This window comes from Anolis sagrei, chromosome 3 (assembly GCF_037176765.1).
Source record: "Anolis sagrei isolate rAnoSag1 chromosome 3, rAnoSag1.mat, whole genome shotgun sequence".
Lineage (NCBI taxonomy): Eukaryota > Metazoa > Chordata > Lepidosauria > Squamata > Dactyloidae > Anolis > Anolis sagrei.
The window spans coordinates 235,622,863-235,643,003 of NC_090023.1; the positions used below are offsets into that span (position 1 = coordinate 235,622,863).

A 20,141-nucleotide genomic window follows, 5' to 3' on the forward strand; every position below is an offset into this window, starting at 1 on the left:
ATATTGTTCTTGAATATGTGGGAGGGCAACTTTGTTATGTTTCTGGGCACAGGGACCATTTTAGGCTCGGAGGAGGCCTCCTTCTTTAAGCAGAACTAGTTAACTTGCAATGGTTCACTTCCTGCTTCAAAAAGGCATCCCCAGGCTCTGAAATGGTGACATCAAGAGATCCAAAACAGAGCATTTTAGATGAAAAAGTAGGATGCTATTAGTTGTATGGGATGCATAGGGCATATCTGCTTTACTTTCTCAACTTCTGTCTTGGGGTTACTTAATGTATAATAATTTCCCTTCATATATTGATACTGTGTCCACATATGGAAGATACATTGGTATGATAAATACTCCAATTGGCATGTATACATGAAATTAGAGATATATAGAAGTCAAAAATATATTCCATTGTATTTTGCTCAATATGCCATAGTTTTCTCTGTATTCACAGGTGAAAGTTAGAGTAATGGCACCTGTATTTTAGTTGTACATAGGAAAGTTCCAGCAAAGCAATGCTTATAACAGTTTCATTGGATTATCACTTACTAACAATAGATTTTGGAAATATAGTTTATTAAAGATGCAGTGCATGTATTTGCCTTAGGTATGTTCCACCAGAACAAGCAAAGGTTGTGGCATCTGTCCATGCATCGATATCTGGGTCCTCTGCTAGTAGTACAAGCAGTACACCGGAAGTCAAGCCACTCAAATCTCTCCTAGGAGAGTCTGCACCAGCATTGCACTTAAACAAGGGCACACCTACCCAAGTAAGTAATATGGCAACAACCCTACTTAATGTAAATTTGACATATTAAACTTTATCTAGCAGTGGTATTCATCTCACGGCATGCCCTGTCTCTAAACCTCTGGCATATAGGGTCACATTTCCACTTCCTCACTAACCAGTCCTTACTTCAGTTCCATGCCAAATCCACTTACAGTTTGCTTGAATTTATGTACTTTCCAATTCTGTCTTGCTTTTTTCCATTATGATACTTTTCAGCCATCTTTACTTTCTGCTTAGCACTTCTGTCTTTTCTTCTGTCTGCCTCCAGCAAAAGTCCTTATGTCTTGTGTGGCTTTTCATTTGCCCAAATCATCCTACACATACCCGTACTTCCATTATCCCCTCCTTTCCTGAACTCCATCTGTCCTTAAGATATTGTGTTTTCTACCTGTATGTACTTCACATTTTTATTTAGAGTTCACTCTCTGCTGTGCTCAGTTGCACAATCCAGCCTGTCTGAGTTCTCAGCACCAGTGTTTCTTGAATTCTGGAATCTTTTCCCACTCAGTTTTCTAGTTCTACCTAACATACTCACAGAGGTCTGCTTTGTGTTTAGGAACTTTCCTGATTGAAGAATGTTATTGACTAAATTCACAAAAGCTGTCTTTTCCCACAAAAAGGTTTGAATGCGTAGTAATTGAGGGACTTTGTCTAAGCTGCTAGTTTCACAAATCCCTTAATTTCTTACTGTCTAAAATCTGGGTGAAAAGTGGTTTGGTTTATCAACATGGTGTGTCCTTCCACATGTAAATAAAACTTCAGATTGATCGGTATTCATGCTTGTTGAGACAACTATAACTTGTTGTTTACAGTCTCCTGTTGTAATTCGGTCTCAAGGACAGTCACAAGAAAAGAAACAGTTTGATCTTCTCAGTGACCTTGGTTCAGACATATTTGCTGCTCCTGCTCCTCAGTCCACTGCTACCGCTAATTTTGCTAATTTTGCACATTTCAACAGTCATACAGGTAACAACATTTTCTGTTCCTGGGTTTAATAATGATAAAAACCTCTGAAATCTATTTTTTTAAATAGAAATAGAATGCTTCTGTGTCAGAGGTATAGGAGTTCTTTAACTAATTAGCTTCAATAAAGATTGTTTATTTATGCCATTATTGCAGCTGGTCACTAAAGAACAAGTAGCAATTTGAGTTTGTCATTGAACATAAAGCAGGAAATTCATGAAAAGGTAAAGACCAGATTTTGTTCTACATAGTTCTGATTTGATAGAGTTGCAGGGGACAGTACCTGCACCCCTGTGCCGGCAGGACTGAAGACCGAGAGGCTGGAGGCTCAAATCCAGGATGAGCTCCCTCTATCAGCTCCAGCTCCCCATGCGGGGACATGAGAGAAGCCTCCCACAAGGATGGTAAAACATCATAATATCCGGGTGTTCCCTAGACAACATCCTTGCAGACGGCCAATTCTCTCACACTAGAAGTAACTTGCAGTTTCTCAAGTCACTCCTGACATGACCAAAAAAAAGGGGTGGGGGAGTAGATCAAGTTGTCATTTATACTGTTTGTGTGTGATGCAGTTAATGTTGACCAAGCAAGAGGTTAAACGAAAATTTTAACAATAGCAGTGAAATAACCCACAAGTTTTGGAGTTTATTGTTTTATGTGATAAGAAAGATTGTTGTAGCTGTCTTTTTAATTAAAAAAAACCCCTTCTGTCTTATCCTTGTAGAGTTTTAACATTACTCATAGAAGCCAAAAACAATTGGTACCAATCACAAAAAACTGTAAGATCATATATAATGTAATTTTAAAAGTACTATAAAGGTTAAGAAATGCCAGTGTAGCATGCTCTTTGCCATTTGGGCAAATGCTGCTGGAGAAGATGCCAATTTAGTCTGCTGAAGCCAAGAACTCCACAGTTTTTAGGTGGCCCATGAAAAAAGGTCCTTTTCTTCCAATTAATCATTTAGGTATTCTGGGACAGCAGTATTTTCTGAATTTCTGTAATTTCTGTAATTCGTAAGTTGATTTTGTTGGTCGGATGTGGTCACACTGTAGCCTTGGGGACTTTGTCTATTTGCTAGCAATCATTTAAGGCCTGTGGTAAGAATTATCTGACTTTCTCTGGGTAGCTCGCTAGGAAATGAAAGAGTGAGAAGAGGTTCTAGCAAGAAGAGAAGGGGCGGGGGGCGATGGTGTCTTGCCCACCTTTGGTTCTAACATTACCTTCCAGAAGATATTTCTTTTCCTCTTCTCCAACAGTAGCCAGGGGTTAGCACCTACCTTTAGGCCTCTGATGCAAGTTCAGACGTATGATTATAGAAAATGATGTCTCAGTTTCTATTGTTCCATGCAGTAGAAGAGGGATCATTTGCAGAGGGAAAAAGGAAATGTGAATACTTTTAAGGATGAATGTTTTCTGCAATAAATATTGTGGCAGAGTTTTTCTTTTTAATGATGTAATTCCCAGCACCTCTCCTTCAGACATCCTGTCCCAGCCCTGCTCCCATGTGAAGTCTTGCTTGGCATGATCTTGAATCAAGTGGCAGTGCTAGTTACAGAGGGGGAAAGAATGATTGCCTTGTTATTTTGTACATTAATATTATTTTTATACTACTGTTAAGTGCTTTTATTTAAAAATAAACCTTCTGATACCTTACCACAGGGTCTTAATATGACCTTTTTCATACAGAAAATATAATGTAGGACCTAAATACCTTCAAGGCACCAGATCCCAGTTAGTGCTTGGGTGTGAAACCACCAGGTGCTATAGGTTTTATTTCAGAGAAAGGAAGTAGCAGAAACATCTTCGAGTTTTGCTTGGCTATGAAATCCATGGGATCACCATAAGTCAACAGGTGACTTGGGAGTACACACATACCCTCAAAATATATGTAGAATCTCAAAGCAGAGATAATTGTGGCGGTTGCGTAATCTGATAATTTGTTCAAAGCATTTTGCATATACAATTGTGATTATTGTTATAACAATCTTGTAAGACTGTCTTCTTATCTTCATACTGCACTTAGAGAACTAAGAGTCTAAAGCTGTGGTTCTCAACCTGTGGGTCCCCAGGTGTTTTGGCCTACAACTCCCAATAATCCCAGCTAGTTTGCCAGCTGTTAGGGTTTCTGGAAGTTGAAGGCCAAAACATCTGGGGACTCACAGGTTGACAACCACAGGTTTAAAGACTCAGCAAGTGAACTGAGGTACAGCCCTGGCTAAGACAAGGTGTGAACCAAACCTCATTTCACTTAATCAGTTTTTCAGGCCAGCTTTCACGTATTTATTCAATTTATTTCTTTGTTATGCTTGAAGTGTGCAGAGTAAATCCTCATTTTTTACAACCTAGGTTAGTGATGTGCAATTCTAGTCTGGAATGGCTGGTTACTTAGGACATAAAGCTCTTTGCAGTCTTGTTTCTGAGAGGGAAGAGAAATGTGCCAGTTTGGCTGGGACTGAAGCCATATGCAGGGGCAGCTTATGAGTACATTGAGAAAGTCTTGGGAATTTAAGAGAAATAGGAACAGAAATAATCAAAGATTGAATTAAGTGAATAGAGAAAGTAGAATAAACTGAAGGTAAGGATAACAAAGAGGAAGGTAATACTTTGAGAAGAAAATAAGGAAGTAGTGATAGGGCTTTCTGAAGAGGAATCCTAGGAGACATCAGCTGTGTTGCAGAAGGGGATGGAAAGCAAAGGAAGTTTTTATAGAAGTAGAAAGAGTAGGAGAAAGGAAGTAGTGACAAAAAATAAAGTGTGAATGGAATTTCAGGCTATGGAAGACATGTTAAGCTAATTGTGTGAGCTAAACATGGTAATATGTAGTTTTGCTTAATGTATGTGTAAGTATGGAAGTTTTATGATTTCTGGGGGGAAATACTACCCTATTTATCTTCTTACAACTTTATAACTAAAAACCCCCTGCTTCTTGGCAGGGGTTTGGACTGGATGGCCCATGAGGTCTCTTCCAACTCTATGATTCTATGATTCTAAAAGAAGTATGTTTGGAAGTACTGTGATCATTTTAGAGACAAAGAGACCATCAAAATATTTTTTTCCTATATACCATTGAAATATTCTCCATAGATGATACGTAGGAGGCTGTGTTTAAGAGAACCTTTGTCCCATACACTATAATTTCACAAGTGATTATTTATGTCAATGGTATGTTTGAGGTACAGCTACCCTCAAAACTGCCATAATCTGATTTTAGTTTTATGACCTGCTTTTGTTTTCATACCATTAACATGTTTTGTTCATTTGCAATTTACAGCGCAGAACTCTGCAAATGCAGGTTTTGCAAACTTTGATGCATTTGGACAGTCTAGTGGTTCGAGTAATTTTGGTGGTTTCCCCACAGCAAGTCAGTCTGGTTTTCAGCACCAAAATACAGGTAGAAATGCTCTAACATTTTTAGTTTTTCCGATATTAATTAATCTGGATGCATAGCTTAGAACATATCTTAACTTTTTCTGCATCTACTTTTTGTGACACACACACACTCTGAAGCTCTGGGGAAACCTGAAATGAATGCTACCTTTTCTTTGCTATATTTGACATGGGTTTTCTTTCTTGCATGATTATTTTTGCACTATATCTTCTTAATTCTCCCTACACATGAAATAAGTTGTGCCACATTTGTTGGCACCATTACATATTGGACAATTACTATGCCAAAATTGTTTTCCATCTTCTAACTGTAAATAGATTTCAATTACAGAAGAAACTTAATCCAGGATAAATATTTTTCAGATCTCATGTGTAAGGGCTATTGCTTTCCTCTTTAATTTGGTTATGTCGTAATAATGTTTGCTTGGAATGACAGGCTGCTTGTCTTGATCTGTGGCTGACTTATTTTCTTTTTCCCTTTTCCTTTTTTAAGTGTGTTGTCTTAAGACTTTCTTTTAAAATTTTGTTTTTCCCTTTTGTTAACTTTAACCCCTCACACAATTTCTGGCTGTCCAGCGTTCAGAACGCTTTCATCTAGCTGCAGTTTTGGTGAATTTACTACTTCCGCTTTTCCTCTCCAGGCTATGCGCAGTAAGTTCCACCAAGGTGGGAATTTTAGCTCGCTTCATTTACAATGCCATTTTTCGTTTCCATTATCATGTCCAAGTTTTCTCTTATTACCTCCTCCTTTAAAAAGTATTAGCTCATGATTTATTAAGCTATTTGTAACTGATTAAAAAGTTCTTCCAATATATATATATATAGAGAGAGAGATTGAAATTCCAAAGTTAAAACATTCTTGTTTTTGCAAATAAATTAAAAATGGAAATTAATTATCAGCATTCAGGAGGATCTCCAATACTAGGTTATCTATGTAAAACCTGTCAGTGTGATCATAATGCCTTAGGCGCTAAGGATCAGAAATGTTTATTCCAATATAGTCAAATACCAGAAACCTAATAAACGGGCAATTCAAATTATCCCAAGTCAGACTGGCCAACGTAAGTGCCAGGCTCTGTGAAAAAGGAAGCTCTTACTTCACCAGTGGATTTAATTGCTTTCTGTAACTATGGACTACTGAGTAGAATTTTGTTTTAATTTTGAAATATTAAATACCACATTAACACAGGTGCTAAAAAGAAGTTGTTCTTTAAGGCATCGGGGGCACTACACTGTAAGAATTCTTTGAATAAAAAGATTAAAAATCACACCAAATCCTTTGCAAAATTCCCCCTTTGTTCTCAATTTTATGTGTTGAAAGGTAGGTGTTGCTACCAGATGCGAACAAAGATGGTTTTTGAAAAGAAATTCATATTTAGTCCTTATTTAAATTAACAGTAGGAGGTTTAAGATTAAAATATAAATTACTGAGGTAAGCTTTGCTACACCATTGGCTCTTGTAGTGCTCTGCTGTGATGTTAGCTAGGACCTGGGGATTTGGGAAGTAGAAAACTATATTTTAACTAATCAGTACTGGGAAGCTTCTTAATATATGGGACCCCAAAACATATCCACACACCAGTAGCATTTGAAAAAAAAACCCATTCATTAAACATGGAAGAATCCATTATCTTTAACTTATCTTGTTGCAGGTGGGAGCTCTGGATCAGTGAATGCTAACTTTGCACACTTTGATAACTTCCCCAAATCTTCCAGTGCTGATTTTGGAGCCTTCAGTGCTTCTCAGAGCAACACAACTGCAGCCAGTAAAGCTGCAGTGAATAAACCGAATCTCCAGTCAGCCGATAAATATGCAGCTCTTGCTAATTTAGATAATATCTTCAGCACAGGGCAAGGTACTAATTCTTATTCTTTGACCTGTTCTCTTACCCTGTTTATCATGGTGGTAGTGGTGTTCTGTGGTGTTCTCATAGGCATAGTAAAGTTCTTCATGCTTCCTGCTGTATAAAGTACCAATACCAGTAGTGTTTTGTGCGCAAATTGGTACAGTGGCAGAAATGCAAGCATATTTTATTGAATCAAGTTGTGTTCAAATGTGCAGGTGATTACTGAAGTCCCCAAGGAAACATTTTTTCCATGTAGAATATTACTCGAGATAATTAGTATAGTGATGATACTAAAAAGTAGTGGCACTGGCATCTAATTCTCCAGATAATTCTGTCTTTTTACTACCTACTTTGTTTTTATAATGTGTTTATAATCCATAGTATGTAATCCCCTCATAAGTATTCAAATTACCTAATCATTAAAACTAATTTGGGAGCTAATGTACCCATCTCTGTCTCAGACTGTAGAAAGACAAGGTAATCTGAAAAGTTCAGAAAGGGTTATGTAGCCATATCACTTTCAAAGTTAGGAAAAGAGAATTATCTGTTCATGGAGAATTATGTGAAGTATCATCTAAGATACAATCTAGAGTGTTATTTAATTGATGAGCAACTGGTTTTATATAGTATACTGTTCTAGAGCAGTGCTACTCTAAGTGGTGGCTCGTGGACTGGTTTTAGTCCCTAGACCATCTGCTGTTCTCCAGAGAGTTTCCAGGAAAGAAAGAAAGAAAAACAGTATTTATAGGGCGCAAATATGGTCTTCGTCCCTGGCCCATTGGAAACAAGAAATTGCTTGCCCTCCATATCAGATTAAGACGCACAGATTATGTTTCTAGATCACTCTTCATAAGCTGACCTTGTGAGCTATGGAGCAGAATGAGATAGTGTCACAGCTAAGCTGAATTTGTGATGGTCTTGAAAGTCTTTGTCAGTTTCACCCTTCCTTCAAGTAGCTCAAAGTAATTTACATAGCTTCTCCCCAGGTTCTTTCAATTGCAAACTTGGATAGTGTGTTTTAATTTATGTAATTATAAATTTTACATGCTAATCTGTTTTATAAACCTGTTAAAAGGTGGGGTATCAATAAAATATGTAAGTGACTATCAAGTCCAGGAGGTTCCTATATGAACCTACATCTTCCGGGTCTATGTTTAACACTTGCAATGGCTATATCATGATGGCTCTTTATGTCATTATTCCAATTATTTATTTATTTTGAAGATTTTTATACAGCTTTGCCCTCTAGACAGTTTATATAAACAAAAAAAACCCCCAAATAAATCACATTTTTTCTAATTAAATCATTCTTAATTATGCACAAATATTTAAGCATTAGAATGTTAAAGAACCTCTACAAGTAGCAAAAAAGGTAAAAATACATATCCAGTGTTATATAACTTCCAAAAGGGGGCCACAGTGGGTTAAACCGCTGAGCTGTTGAACTTGCTGACTAAAAGGTCAGCAGTTCGAATCTGCGGAGCAGAGTGAGCACCTGCCGTTAGCCCCAGCTTCTACCAACCTAACAGTTCGAAAAAATGCAAATGTGACCAGATCAATAAGTACCACTTCAGCGGGAAGGTAATAGTGCTCCATGCAGTTATGCTGGCCACATGACCTAGGAGGTGTGTACAGACAATGCTGGCTATTCGGCTTAGAAATGGAGATGAACACCACTCCCCAGAAGCAGACTGGAGTAGACTTAATGTCAAAGGGAAACCATTAACATTACTTATGCCTTCCAGAACTTGTAATTTGGTCTCTAAATGTTGCAAGGATAATAAAATTAATTATATTCAGGTCAAGCATGAGTGTTTAGGATTTGGATTTACAATGAACATTGTGGCCTTAGTCCTATTGGTAGTTTTATTCAATGATTGATGAATGATGAATCAGCATCAATGTGTATCCCATTGATTCAAGGTGGATACAGTCGTAACAATCAGTAGCATTCAGGCCCACATTTTGATGTAGCAAATGAAGACTTAAGCCCCTTCCACACAGCTGTATAAAATCCACATTGAACTGGATTATATGGCAGTGTAGACTCAGATAACCCAGTTCAAAGCAGATATTGTGGATTATCTGCCTTGATATTCTGGGTTAAATCGCTTTGTAGAAGGGCCCTTAGATTTGTATAAATTCAAAAGAAAACCCAGGTGTTCAGCTATGGAAAACAATTTCAAACTGACATCAAAATATTGCACATGAGACCTTTTGTTCTTTCCAATACAAGTTGATAGAAAACTGGATAACTGTAAAGGAAATACCTGTGTACGATCACTGAGCAACTCTCCAGTCAGACAATAGTTCTTTGAAAGCACCTCCTCCTGAGTGTAAGGATTGTGGAGGCTCCTGGCAGTGCATTTTATTTCTAAGAAAGCAATTAAGCAGAAACTGACAACTATTACTGCATTGCTTATGAAAGATTTTAATGGTGCTACACTAAGTATAACTCTGTAGAAGAGCAGCGATGTTGAACTGGTTTAGATTATTGTTCTCCATATTAACTTTCTATTCTTGGTTAGATGCTGTTAAACATATCATATAGAATAATAATCACAGTTACATGAAACATGCAATATGTCTTCTTATAGCCTGAAAGAATAGTCTGAAAAAATATTTCTTCAAGGACAATATAAGTTATAATTAACAAGCACTTTCCTCTGAAACCCCCATATCTTAGTCCATCTTTTGTCAATATTCAGTGGCTTGTTCCTTTAATTTTTTAGACACTTAAGACCAAAGTTGTTGGGTGGTTCACCACGTGAGGTCTGCTTCAAATGGCTGTTGCTATATGATGAGTCATTCATATACAGCAGTTCTTCATTTTGTTCACACCATTTCTTCACATTGCCACAGACTTTGATTTTACCTCTTGAAGTGATACAGAAGGTACGAATGGACTGCATGTTCCCGTTCACCTGGCTGCACCTATAGATAGTTGGATTGCATGCCCCTCTTCACCTAGATGTATCATGTCTGTAGTTTATTTAGGACTAGCTATAGTACTTTTGCATTAAGGAAAGAAAATAGAAAACTCTGGACTCTTCAGGATTCATACTTCCAAAAAGGAGATGAATGACCTACAGAATTTGATAAAATGTTGTAAATATGACCCCCTCCCCCTTTTTCCCTCGACAGAAATAACGTTTATTGGGAACACAGTGTTTCTTCTACAGAAAACAATTTATAAAATAAAAACCCAATGGCTGCAGTTTCCTTATAATAGCTTGTGAAATGAAAATGTCATTTCTGCAAATGCTAACATGTTTGTTAACATCTTGTTTGAAGCCTGAATCCACTCTTTTTTCCTAGGTGGTAGTGAACACGGAAGTGGCTTTTCTGCCAATCCAACACCAGCAGGTCCTGCTCTGTCAGCCCCAAATCAATCAAGTGCATCTTCAGACAAGTATGCAGCTCTAGCAGAATTAGACAGTGTGTTCAGCTCCACATCAACTTCTAGTAATGCATATACTTCCACCAGTAATGTTAGCAGGTACTCAATCTTGAATGAAGTTAATGTAAACTGGCTTTGTTTACAAGCAGCAAAATAAAGTGATAACACATTTGAAGAAGTACAGACCTTTAAAAAAATCTTAGTTTAAAAGTTGATTCAATGATCATGCTGTGGGAAAACAGTGGTCTTCCAAGTGTATTTGCCAGGGACCGCTTGCACAGTCCCTGGCAAACATGGCCAGTGTTTAGGAATGATGTGACCTCAGCATCCTCTTGAAGATCACCTTTCCCCATGCATGAATGGGCTGTGTAGTGGGTACATGTGAAGAAAGCATAGTTTACCAGAACAACAGGATTAAAATTTCCATAAATTTTGCCAGCAAGAGGGACGAAATACAAGGTTACAGCCTTCTTAGTGCCTATATTGTTTCAGTAATGAGTAATTTGTCTTACTATTTTATATTGAGTCTTATGTTACAGCTGACTAAAATCTGTTTGGAATATTATTTATGAAAGATTTCCAAATTTAATGTAACTATCTGAAAGGACGGTCACTGCTGCTGCTGCTTCTTCTTCCTATTATTATTATTATTATTATTATTATTATTATTATTATTATTATTATTTGATGCACAACAAGATTAGTATTCAGCAAACTAGATCACTATGCTGGCTTTTGTATTTGATCACACGTGAGACACTTCCCAAGTGTCTAGGACTGTGTGATGTATTGGCAAATAATGCGTGCAGTTCTGAGTAAGGTGGCCTTTTGCAGCTGACAGTAATTTTGTCAGTGCTGATTGTTTTTCAGTGCAGGCCAAGGTCTTTAGGCACTGCACCCATTATTATTATTATTATTATTATTATTATTATTATTATTATTAATATCCAGGGGTTTTCTCGCTAAAAAAGACTCAAAGCAGCTCACAATAAAATTAATACAATGCAAACTTTAAAATGGAATTAAACATGAATAGTATTAAAAAATAAACAGTTAAAACCCTAAACCTGATACCATATCTAAGTTTACATCTCACTCCTTTGTGTTTTTGCTTATTGATGGACATGATTTCTGACTGAGGAATCATTTAAGAATGTGCTTTTAAGAATATTGCAGGTAAATTAACTCAGTTTAAAAGCTGCCTGCACTTTTCTTATTTTTTTTCCAGCTATACTATACAATTTATAAAGTCAGTAATTTTCCAGTACTTCACTTAAACAGCAAAGACAGCATTTTCCAGTAAAATAATTTAAAGCGGTATAATTGTCCAGTAACTGGTTCTGATGTTGAATGTTGTGGATTATTTTCAGCAATGCTTTTGGGACAGTCTCGGTGGGTGCTAATACACAGACACAGCCAGCACCATCAAATGTTCCTGCTCCATTTGGAGGTATTGTAAAACATGTTGCAATCATGGAAGCTCGTCTTTGAAAGATCTAGTTGAAACAGGGCTGGATAAAGCATAGCCTATGAAATGCATGCACACGCCAAGGCTGTTTTGAGGTCCACAATTAACCTCCCTCAAGTTGTTTTTTTAAAAAAACTCAAAAAACATTTGAAGTGGTTACAGAGCGATGCAGTAGTCTTACAGGTTTCTCTTTTGCCTGTAGCCATAGTTAGTCCTTACTCCTGAAGGCAAATTGTACTAACTCATGTGCAGACTGAAATCTTGGCAGTAATTAGCACTATTCAGTATTATATGTCAATGTAACACAGGTAAACCTTTTGCCTTCAGACAGAACACCTTAACTCCTCTCTTTGTGGCACATGCATTCAAGCCAAACCATGGTTGGTTTAAAATTTAGTAACCACATTTTTTTCCAATTTACAGGCAGTCCCCAAGTTTCAAACAGGATAGGTTGTGTAGGTTTGTTTTTAAGTTTAATTTGTTTGTAAGTAGGAACAGGTACATTTTAAGTGTAACTCCAGCCATAGAGAGAGAGAGAGAGAGAGAAAGTATGTGTGTGTGTGTGTGTTTTGGATAGCATAGGGAAGGATTAACACCCCTGTGATGTTTGTTTTGCTGTCTTTGCCCCTGTTCATAAGATTTCATCTCATTTTCTGTCCCTGTGTTAATTGGATTTTGAACAATTTGACTTGGTGAGAAAGCTTCAGTGGGGACACCATTTCCCCATGATAACTCTTCCAGGAATGAATTTCCCTTCCTAGGAGTAGATTTCTCTAACTTCTGTTGTCTCACCCCTGTTCTTAACTATGAGTTGTTTGCAAGTCGGATGTTTGTAACTCAGGGACTTCCTGTATGTGAAATGGAAAACTAATTAAAGAAAAACTTACTGTTTTCATTGTGGGTTATACAAAGCATCTGCATGCACAGGTAAATCCTATTTTGAACTGGGTTATCTTTTGGTTGGCAGTTTGAAGATGTATAGATAATATCATGTTTCATTTTTCAGCAGCTCCCTGCACAAATCCATTTGTGGCTGCCCCTGTAGCAGCAGTAGCACCTTCAACAAATCCATTCCAAACCAACAACAGAGGAGCAACAGGTTAGGAATAAAACCATACTATGCAGTTATGTTTAATAATAATACACATTTTCAAACTTCTGTAACTGCAGAGTTATAACTTCTGAAGAGGCCACAATGAGAAATGTTCTGTTACAAAATCAAATGCTAATTTTGTTGTGACCATTAGTTATTCTATCTGGTTCAGACAGTTATGACAATCAGTATGCCTGTGTTCACATGAACATCCTCTGCTTGCTGTTTTTTGAATGATAAATGAATTTATTAATATTTTTGTGCTTCAAACTTTCGCAGAATAGTTATGCTTGTTGTGTATACTTTCATATTTGAGTTTGCTTTAATACATCCAATCTATGTGATAAAATTGATGGCTCTTTTAGCATCATATTTCTTTAACGTCATAAATAGCCCGTATACCTCTGTTTTAAACAAGTGGATTGACTTGTGAAAAGAATTAAACTTGTCCATTTCTATCCAGATCAACAAAACAACACCAAAACAGTGTTACGATTTTTAAAGTATTTACATATTGAATTGTTTATCATGTGAAAAATATTTCTTTAAGATGATGGTTTGACGCTATCTGGTCTCTTTGTGACTTCTCAAAAGGCCTCTCAGGAGCAATGCATACTCACATGTTTCCTCAGGCTCACTTTGGTAGGTGGCCACATTTTGTATAACTGTCATGTGGCTAAAATGTTCATTTGCTTGTGAAAGCTTTACTGCCACGTAGTGGTTCCTTTGCATGTACAACTTTTTCAACCCTTCTTCCATATTTTGAAATGGAGTGGGCATGGAAGGTGATTTACCTCAATATGTGTTGGCATTACTTAGTGTAAATTTAAAACTTACACTTTGATCCTAGACACATGTATTGAAAGCTACATGCCATTCGCTCCATTGGAATTGCTGTCAAATAAGTGTGCTTAGAATTGTGAGTTTAAACATTATGTTATACCTCCATGGTCACATTACTAGATGCTTAAAATGGATTTGGAAGCTTGTGTAGTAGCTCAAGTGAAGGTAATGATACCAAACCATTGTGTATTTCTACAATGTGTTTGGATTGGCTATTTGAGCAAGTTTCAGTGTTCAGCTATTCTCCCTGCTAATAGAAGCTTGTGTAAGTTCTGTTGTTGCACTGTCTGTATCTTGTCTATTTCTATATATCCATGTGTGCCTCTTTATTCCGTGATTAATTTAATAAGTTCTTATGCCATGTCTTTCCTGGCTAGCTGAAATTATTGTTTGATGAACATGGAGACATAGAATTAAATTAGTGCCAGTTCTCTAAAACAAAACATAGATACCTTCTATAAATATGCCAAATTATTAGCTCTGCAAAATGATTATCTAGAAAATCTAGTCAAAAGATTATTAAGAAATATAGTAATATTACACAAAATATAAGATATTTTAATTACTAGACTGCATCATACATAACGAAGTAGTGGAACAATATTTCTTTACCAGTCCAGCCAGAAACTGTGACTGGATGGGAAGAGATTTAGCCATTTAAAATAAAAAGTCTCTACCCACTCAAATATTAGATGGCTAGCTGTGAGTCACTTGTCAGATTAAAATTCTATTGGGGCTGCCAGCACTTGGATTCAACTGTGAACTGGATGAAATTTCTTGAAAGTTTGTTCTTGGAGTGGTCAGCAATGGTTACTGGCATTAGAACGCCTTCTCATTTCCCCCCTTGCGTATTTCTGAAAGTGCTCTTGGATTATTGAGTTGAATGCTTTCATGGCACTATTGAAATTAGCTGTGTTTCTCCACTTCTTAATTTCTACTGAAAATTTCTAGTACTTTGGTATTGTTTCTGACATCTGTATCGTGTTTCCAGAAAACAAAATTGAAAATGTCTAGGAAAAGATAATGGCAAATGTTGCAGTTAGCAAAAAGAGTAGGCTAAACATGTTTTGACTAAGTTCTTATAATATCCAGAAACTCAATGCTTTAAGGCTAGCCATGTGACTGACCGCTTCATAATGATTTCTGTGGAAATGCTGCTTTGTGTGACTTCACAGTAGCAGTAGAACACATTTCAAAGTAATTGAATACTATGTTTCCCTTACCAGCAGCAACATTTGGCACAGGATCCATGAGTATGCCTGCAGGATTTGGAACAACTGCCTCATATAGTCTTCCTACTAGCTTTAGTGGTAACTTCCAACAGCCTGCGTTCCCAGCCCAGGCAGCCTTTCCTCAGGCTGCATTCGCCCAACAGCCTAATGGTAAATACTTATATGTTACATTTTGTTTCAAAAGATGGCTTCAAAACAACCCCTTTATCCAGAAAATCAATATCCATGGTTTCACCTACCCACACTTCAAAAAACATACCTCCCCCCCCCCCTCCCCAGTCTTTGTGGATCTCTCTAGGTTTTCCAGAGCAATTCTAAGATATGTTTCCAGCCCAAGTATAATCAAAATATGGAGTTTGATCTTACTCACAGTTTGAGGTATTCATGTGTGTGTATGTGTGTGTGTATGTTGAAATGTATCCACCATGGATACGGGGTCATTCTTTACAGTATTGTATTGTACATTTGGCTGCTAGTCAGTTGAGTTAGCATGCCTGTTCTGTTCCATGTTTTCATTTAGTCAATCAGTTAAATATTACATTCTAGCCTCGGGATATAACTGATAATGGGGAATGCACCCTATCCAGCTATTTGCATATTTTATTTTCCTGTATTCCTTGCACTGGCAGGCAGGCATGACTATTGATGTGAGTAATAAAGGTCTTAGAAAGTCATAGTAAACCCAGGTAAATATCTGCCTGACAAATACAGAGAAATATTTCAATTCATTTTTAGCTTGAAACATCAATAATGTCATGATGCCAAGTTATGCAGAAACTACTTATTTAATCATCTGGTCATATATTCAATAGAATGTTTAAGTAGAAACAGTCTAACAAGTGTATGACTAAATAATTAAATTAAAAACTTTGTGCATACATTTTGGCCATGCAGTTTACTAACGCTTTATGTTTTGCTAATGTGATACTTATGTTCTGAGATATGGTCCTTTAAATACATATCTGCATCATAATTGTATTTATGCTATTTTGTTGGGGGAGGAAGGGAAAATAAGTGAAAGTAAATGCTACTAGAATACTTGACTACCAGGCTAAAGCTAAAGCTTTTAATATTCTGCTACTTAGGTGCAGGCTTTGCTGCATTTGGACAGGCAAAACCAGTAGCAACCCCATTTGGGCAAGTTACAGCTGTCGGAGTATCTAGTAATCCTTTCATGGTAAGTTATCCCACATGATCTGGTGGTAGTATTTCAAATTTAGAGATCATATTGTTATATTATTGAACTGTCTTGATTCCATATTAATCAAGAAATAGAGGAATGATTTACGTCTCTGTTCTTAGAAGCAGTAACCTTATATGATATGTAACTATAACCTATTAAATATGGGATTATACCTGATCCCAGTAATATACTGAAAAGTACATTTTCCTCTCTTTGCCATGTCCCCCTCCCTTTATTTCTGATTCAAGGAACAAATTGCTCCACGTTTTGTATTCTACCTTCTGTAGGCCAAATGCCAATTGCCAGATCTCCTTTCCTCTGCAGAACTGGGAAGCAAGGGATTCCCCACTTTTTCTTCCTCCCACCAGTTGCAGCCCAGAAAACAGCTTCAAGGGGCTAGATAACCAAGGGTGGGTTTTGATGGGTTTCAACTGTTTGGGTTGGATGTTCTTTACTAGAAGAAAGTTGCTTGAGGAAAGTCTAGAAATAATCTCTTTATGGTTATCCCACTGTGTATGAACAGAATGTTATACGTTGTCTTTAATTAAAAATCTACATTGATAAAAATACCATCACGAGTACTGCAAGAGGTGTTCTCTGTTCTGTGAATTCTGAAATTATGGTATTATCTCAGCTTGCATGATTTGAGTCTGTTGAGGTAGTATATTTTGTGTAATGGCTTTACATGATTATTTTGGTGAAACTTTTGTTTTCCTTCCACTAGGCAGGAGCACCAGCAGGGCAATTCCCAACAGGAAGTTCATCAACCAATCCTTTCTTATAGCCTTATAGACACTTTACCTAAAAGAACTCTTATGTGATCACATAACATCTCTGCGCCTCTTGCACTGTTGTCTTGTCTCACTGACCTTAGCTTTAAACACAAGTCTTTCAAGAAAAAAAAAAGCCTGCATTGTGTATTAAAACCAAGGAACACCAGGTAATGTGCAAAACAGGGGGCTGTGATAATATCTTTTAATCTGTGCATTGGCAGGAGAATGTGAATGGTATCATGTATATTAAAATTGGCTAATATTAAGTTATTGCAGATACCACATTCATTATGCTGCCGTACTGTACATATTTTTTTCTTAGAAATTAGTTCTTTGTGCATATCAGTATTTGTAACTTTTAACACATCGTTATGTGAAAAACGTTACTGAGGGAAATAGATCAGCCACTTTAAGGTGCTGTTATATCTCTTGGAATGAATGGCCTACGTTATTTTAACCATTGCTGGTGGGAGTCATGAGTTTAAAATTGAAGGTTTTATTCATTTCTTGGAGTGTTTTTCTTTCCTTTCCTAAAGAGCTCTTCTATTTATACATGCCTAAATTCTCTATAACGTAGAGGGATACCTGTCCGCATAATAAAGCTGATCATGTTTTGCTACAGTTTGCAGGTGGAAAAAAAATAAACATTAGAAAAATATTTTTGTCTTGGTCAACATTTGCACTAATCAATTTTGTTAAACTTTCAGATTCAATCCCAAAAGAGATCCAATATTTTCTTGGTTATTTCAGTTACATTGTGAATTGTCGCCATCTGTTATATACTAGAAATATATATAAATAAAATGCCAAAATACTAATTGTTCCAAACACACAGCACATACTGTATTTTAATTTCTTACTTTGGTGTAAAAATCATAAAAGACTTTGCAGTTTGCTGCTATTTTACATCCTGATTAATTCAAAACAAATTATGAAAGATGGCATTACAGTGTTCCCTCACTTATTGCAGGTATTACATTCCAGGAAAATCCGCAATGTAGGGAAGCCCAGGCTGGATGAGAAGAAGAGCAAAGGATAAGGAGAAGAAGAGCACTCCAAGCACTTGCAGCAGGCGGTGACAGCGCAGCAGCAACTCCCGCCTCCTCTGCCTCTTCCTCCAAGGAAGAGGAGGAGGAAGAGGCAAAGGAGGGAGTTGCTGCTGCTCTGTCGCTGCCTGCTGCAAGTGCTTGGGGGTGCTCTTCTTATCCGCTCTTCTTCTCATCCAGCCTGGGCCACGGGCCTCCCTGTTGGGCAAGTTCTCCCAAGCCCAGTAGCGGCTCAGCCAAGGCCTGTGCTCACCCTCTTCATCCGCCGCTGCCTCCTTCTCTTTCTCCCCTTCCTCCCCCAACTCCTCCTGGCCTGAAGGGATCAAGGCCCTGTCGCCTCCTGGAGCTCCAGCATCCTCCGGCCCCATCATTTGTCAGTGCCTGGCTCCTCCTCCCCATCTCCTCCTCCTCCTCCCCCCCCCCCCCCCCCACGGCTCCCAGGGGTGGAGGAAAAACCCGCAAAACAGCAAGGCCGCAAAGTAGCGGGGGAACACTGTACTGAAGTCAGTCAGCCAGCAAATACCTCTTGTTCTTTATATATTTTTCCCTGTTGCATGGATGATGTACTTCTTTTCTGCTGTTGCATTTTCTGAATTTAATTCTGTGTAAGATAAATATCAATAGCTTTCTTAGTCCATCATAAGGAAAATGATTGACTTACCTTACAAATGTGTACAGGAAGGACTCCAATACTTGGTACATAACTCCAATACATAACTCCAATACTTGATACGAGGATTTATGCTTATGAATAGAAATGCATTCGAGCATAACCTACATGTTATATGCTTCCAGAATGAAGCAGATGTGGAAAGTCTGAATGTGTCTTCAAGCATGGGTTGTGTATATGTTTCCAATGATCCTGAAATTCCAATCCTATACCTTTCTTCATATGTTAAAGACTGTTTCTTTTAAATTGCATTATATTCCTCCTTTCCACTAAAAATAGTGTTGCCAATTTCACATAAAAACAAACAAAATTATCACTAAAACAATTAAAACAGTAAAACAATAAAAGAGACCAAAACAATTGAAAACATCAGGACAGTTTGAAGAGGGACTTTGTAATGCAGGTAAAACCTACAGGAGTAAGATTTGATCTCAGCTCTGAGAAGAGTGTACTCCATAATCTAAAAGCGAATCTTTCTCAAAGGGCTTAACCTGTATACATTCAAAAAATAGTAAGAGGGCCTCAGATCTTTAGAGTTTGAAATATATATTTAAAATCACCTTGAATTGAACCCAGAGAGCACTTCGTACTTTATTACAGTATCAGAATAATATGGTCTCAGTGCTCTGCAATACTTAGGTCAGATGCTACACATTTTGTACCTGCAGGAACAACTAACCAATCTTTAAAAGTAACCTCATATACTCAATATCCTGTGTAATTATATCATGGGTTATGTTATCATGCCAGGTAAATTCAGGGAAGAGCATCACTGCTGCCATCTATAGCATGAAGGAACCAATACACCAGTTCATTTTAACCCCTTCCAGAACAGGTTAAATCCCAATCTCCAAGCTGTCTTATGAATAGCAGTATCTCCATCTTTTCAGGGTTTATAAAATGCTTATTTAACATGTATTTCCTTTCCAGAACTATCTTTTCACAGATTGAATAAATTATGGTATTACAGATTTTTGCTTTCTCTCCGTGCTGCATTTTCTTTACCTCTGTGAGTAACTCTTAATAAGGCGTATATTAAATAGGAAATAAATAAGCCAACACTTTGTCTTCTGAGTTTCAGACAACACCCCCATATTTTGTTAATAACAAGATTTTCTGGAGCTATAAAAAGCACCCTGGTGTTCCTGCTGTCACTTTGACATTCCTGTACTGTACAAGTGTGAATTCAGAAAAAGACATGTAAAAATTATTCATCCAGTATATAGCCTTCACATATGTAATATTAAAATGGGCAAAACAGATTTCTCCCAACAGGTGGAGGCTCATTATTAACCTAAATTTAAATTTTAGATGAAAAGCTTATCTAATTTTTTCTCTATCACTTACATAGTTGACCTCTTGAATTTGCACATTTGCATTAATAAAATAAAAGCTTTAGGCAACATCTTCTCTCCTGTCTTTATCATTGTTAAAACTGGTCAACTCATCACCAT

General features: G+C 37.2%; 1 protein-coding gene across 19 annotated transcripts in view; it reads left to right on the forward strand.

The window, feature by feature from the left end:
- AGFG1 (ArfGAP with FG repeats 1) overlaps positions 1 to 17,629 on the forward strand; it is a 42,558-nt gene extending 24,929 nt beyond the window's left edge. Inside the window, exons 4-15 of one of the 19 annotated variants that reach the window (XM_067465972.1) lie at positions 599 to 761; positions 1,594 to 1,747; positions 5,017 to 5,136; positions 5,709 to 5,798; positions 6,785 to 6,988; positions 10,298 to 10,391; positions 11,750 to 11,829; positions 12,854 to 12,946; positions 13,535 to 13,582; positions 15,007 to 15,165; positions 16,101 to 16,192; positions 16,923 to 17,629. In XM_067465972.1, the coding sequence (XP_067322073.1) occupies positions 599 to 761; positions 1,594 to 1,747; positions 5,017 to 5,136; positions 5,709 to 5,798; positions 6,785 to 6,988; positions 10,298 to 10,391; positions 11,750 to 11,829; positions 12,854 to 12,946; positions 13,535 to 13,582; positions 15,007 to 15,165; positions 16,101 to 16,192; positions 16,923 to 16,982 (1,357 nt within the window). In that variant the 3' untranslated portion in view covers positions 16,983 to 17,629. Of the gene's footprint in view, positions 1 to 598; positions 762 to 1,593; positions 1,748 to 5,016; positions 5,137 to 5,708; positions 5,799 to 6,784; positions 6,989 to 10,297; positions 10,479 to 11,749; positions 11,830 to 12,853; positions 12,947 to 13,534; positions 13,583 to 15,006; positions 15,166 to 16,100; positions 16,193 to 16,922 lie in introns of all 19 variants that reach the window. The other 18 variants (XM_067465974.1, XM_067465969.1, XM_067465968.1 and 15 more) reach the window with 18 other exon arrangements.
- The last annotated feature ends 2,512 nt before the right edge of the window (positions 17,630 to 20,141 follow it).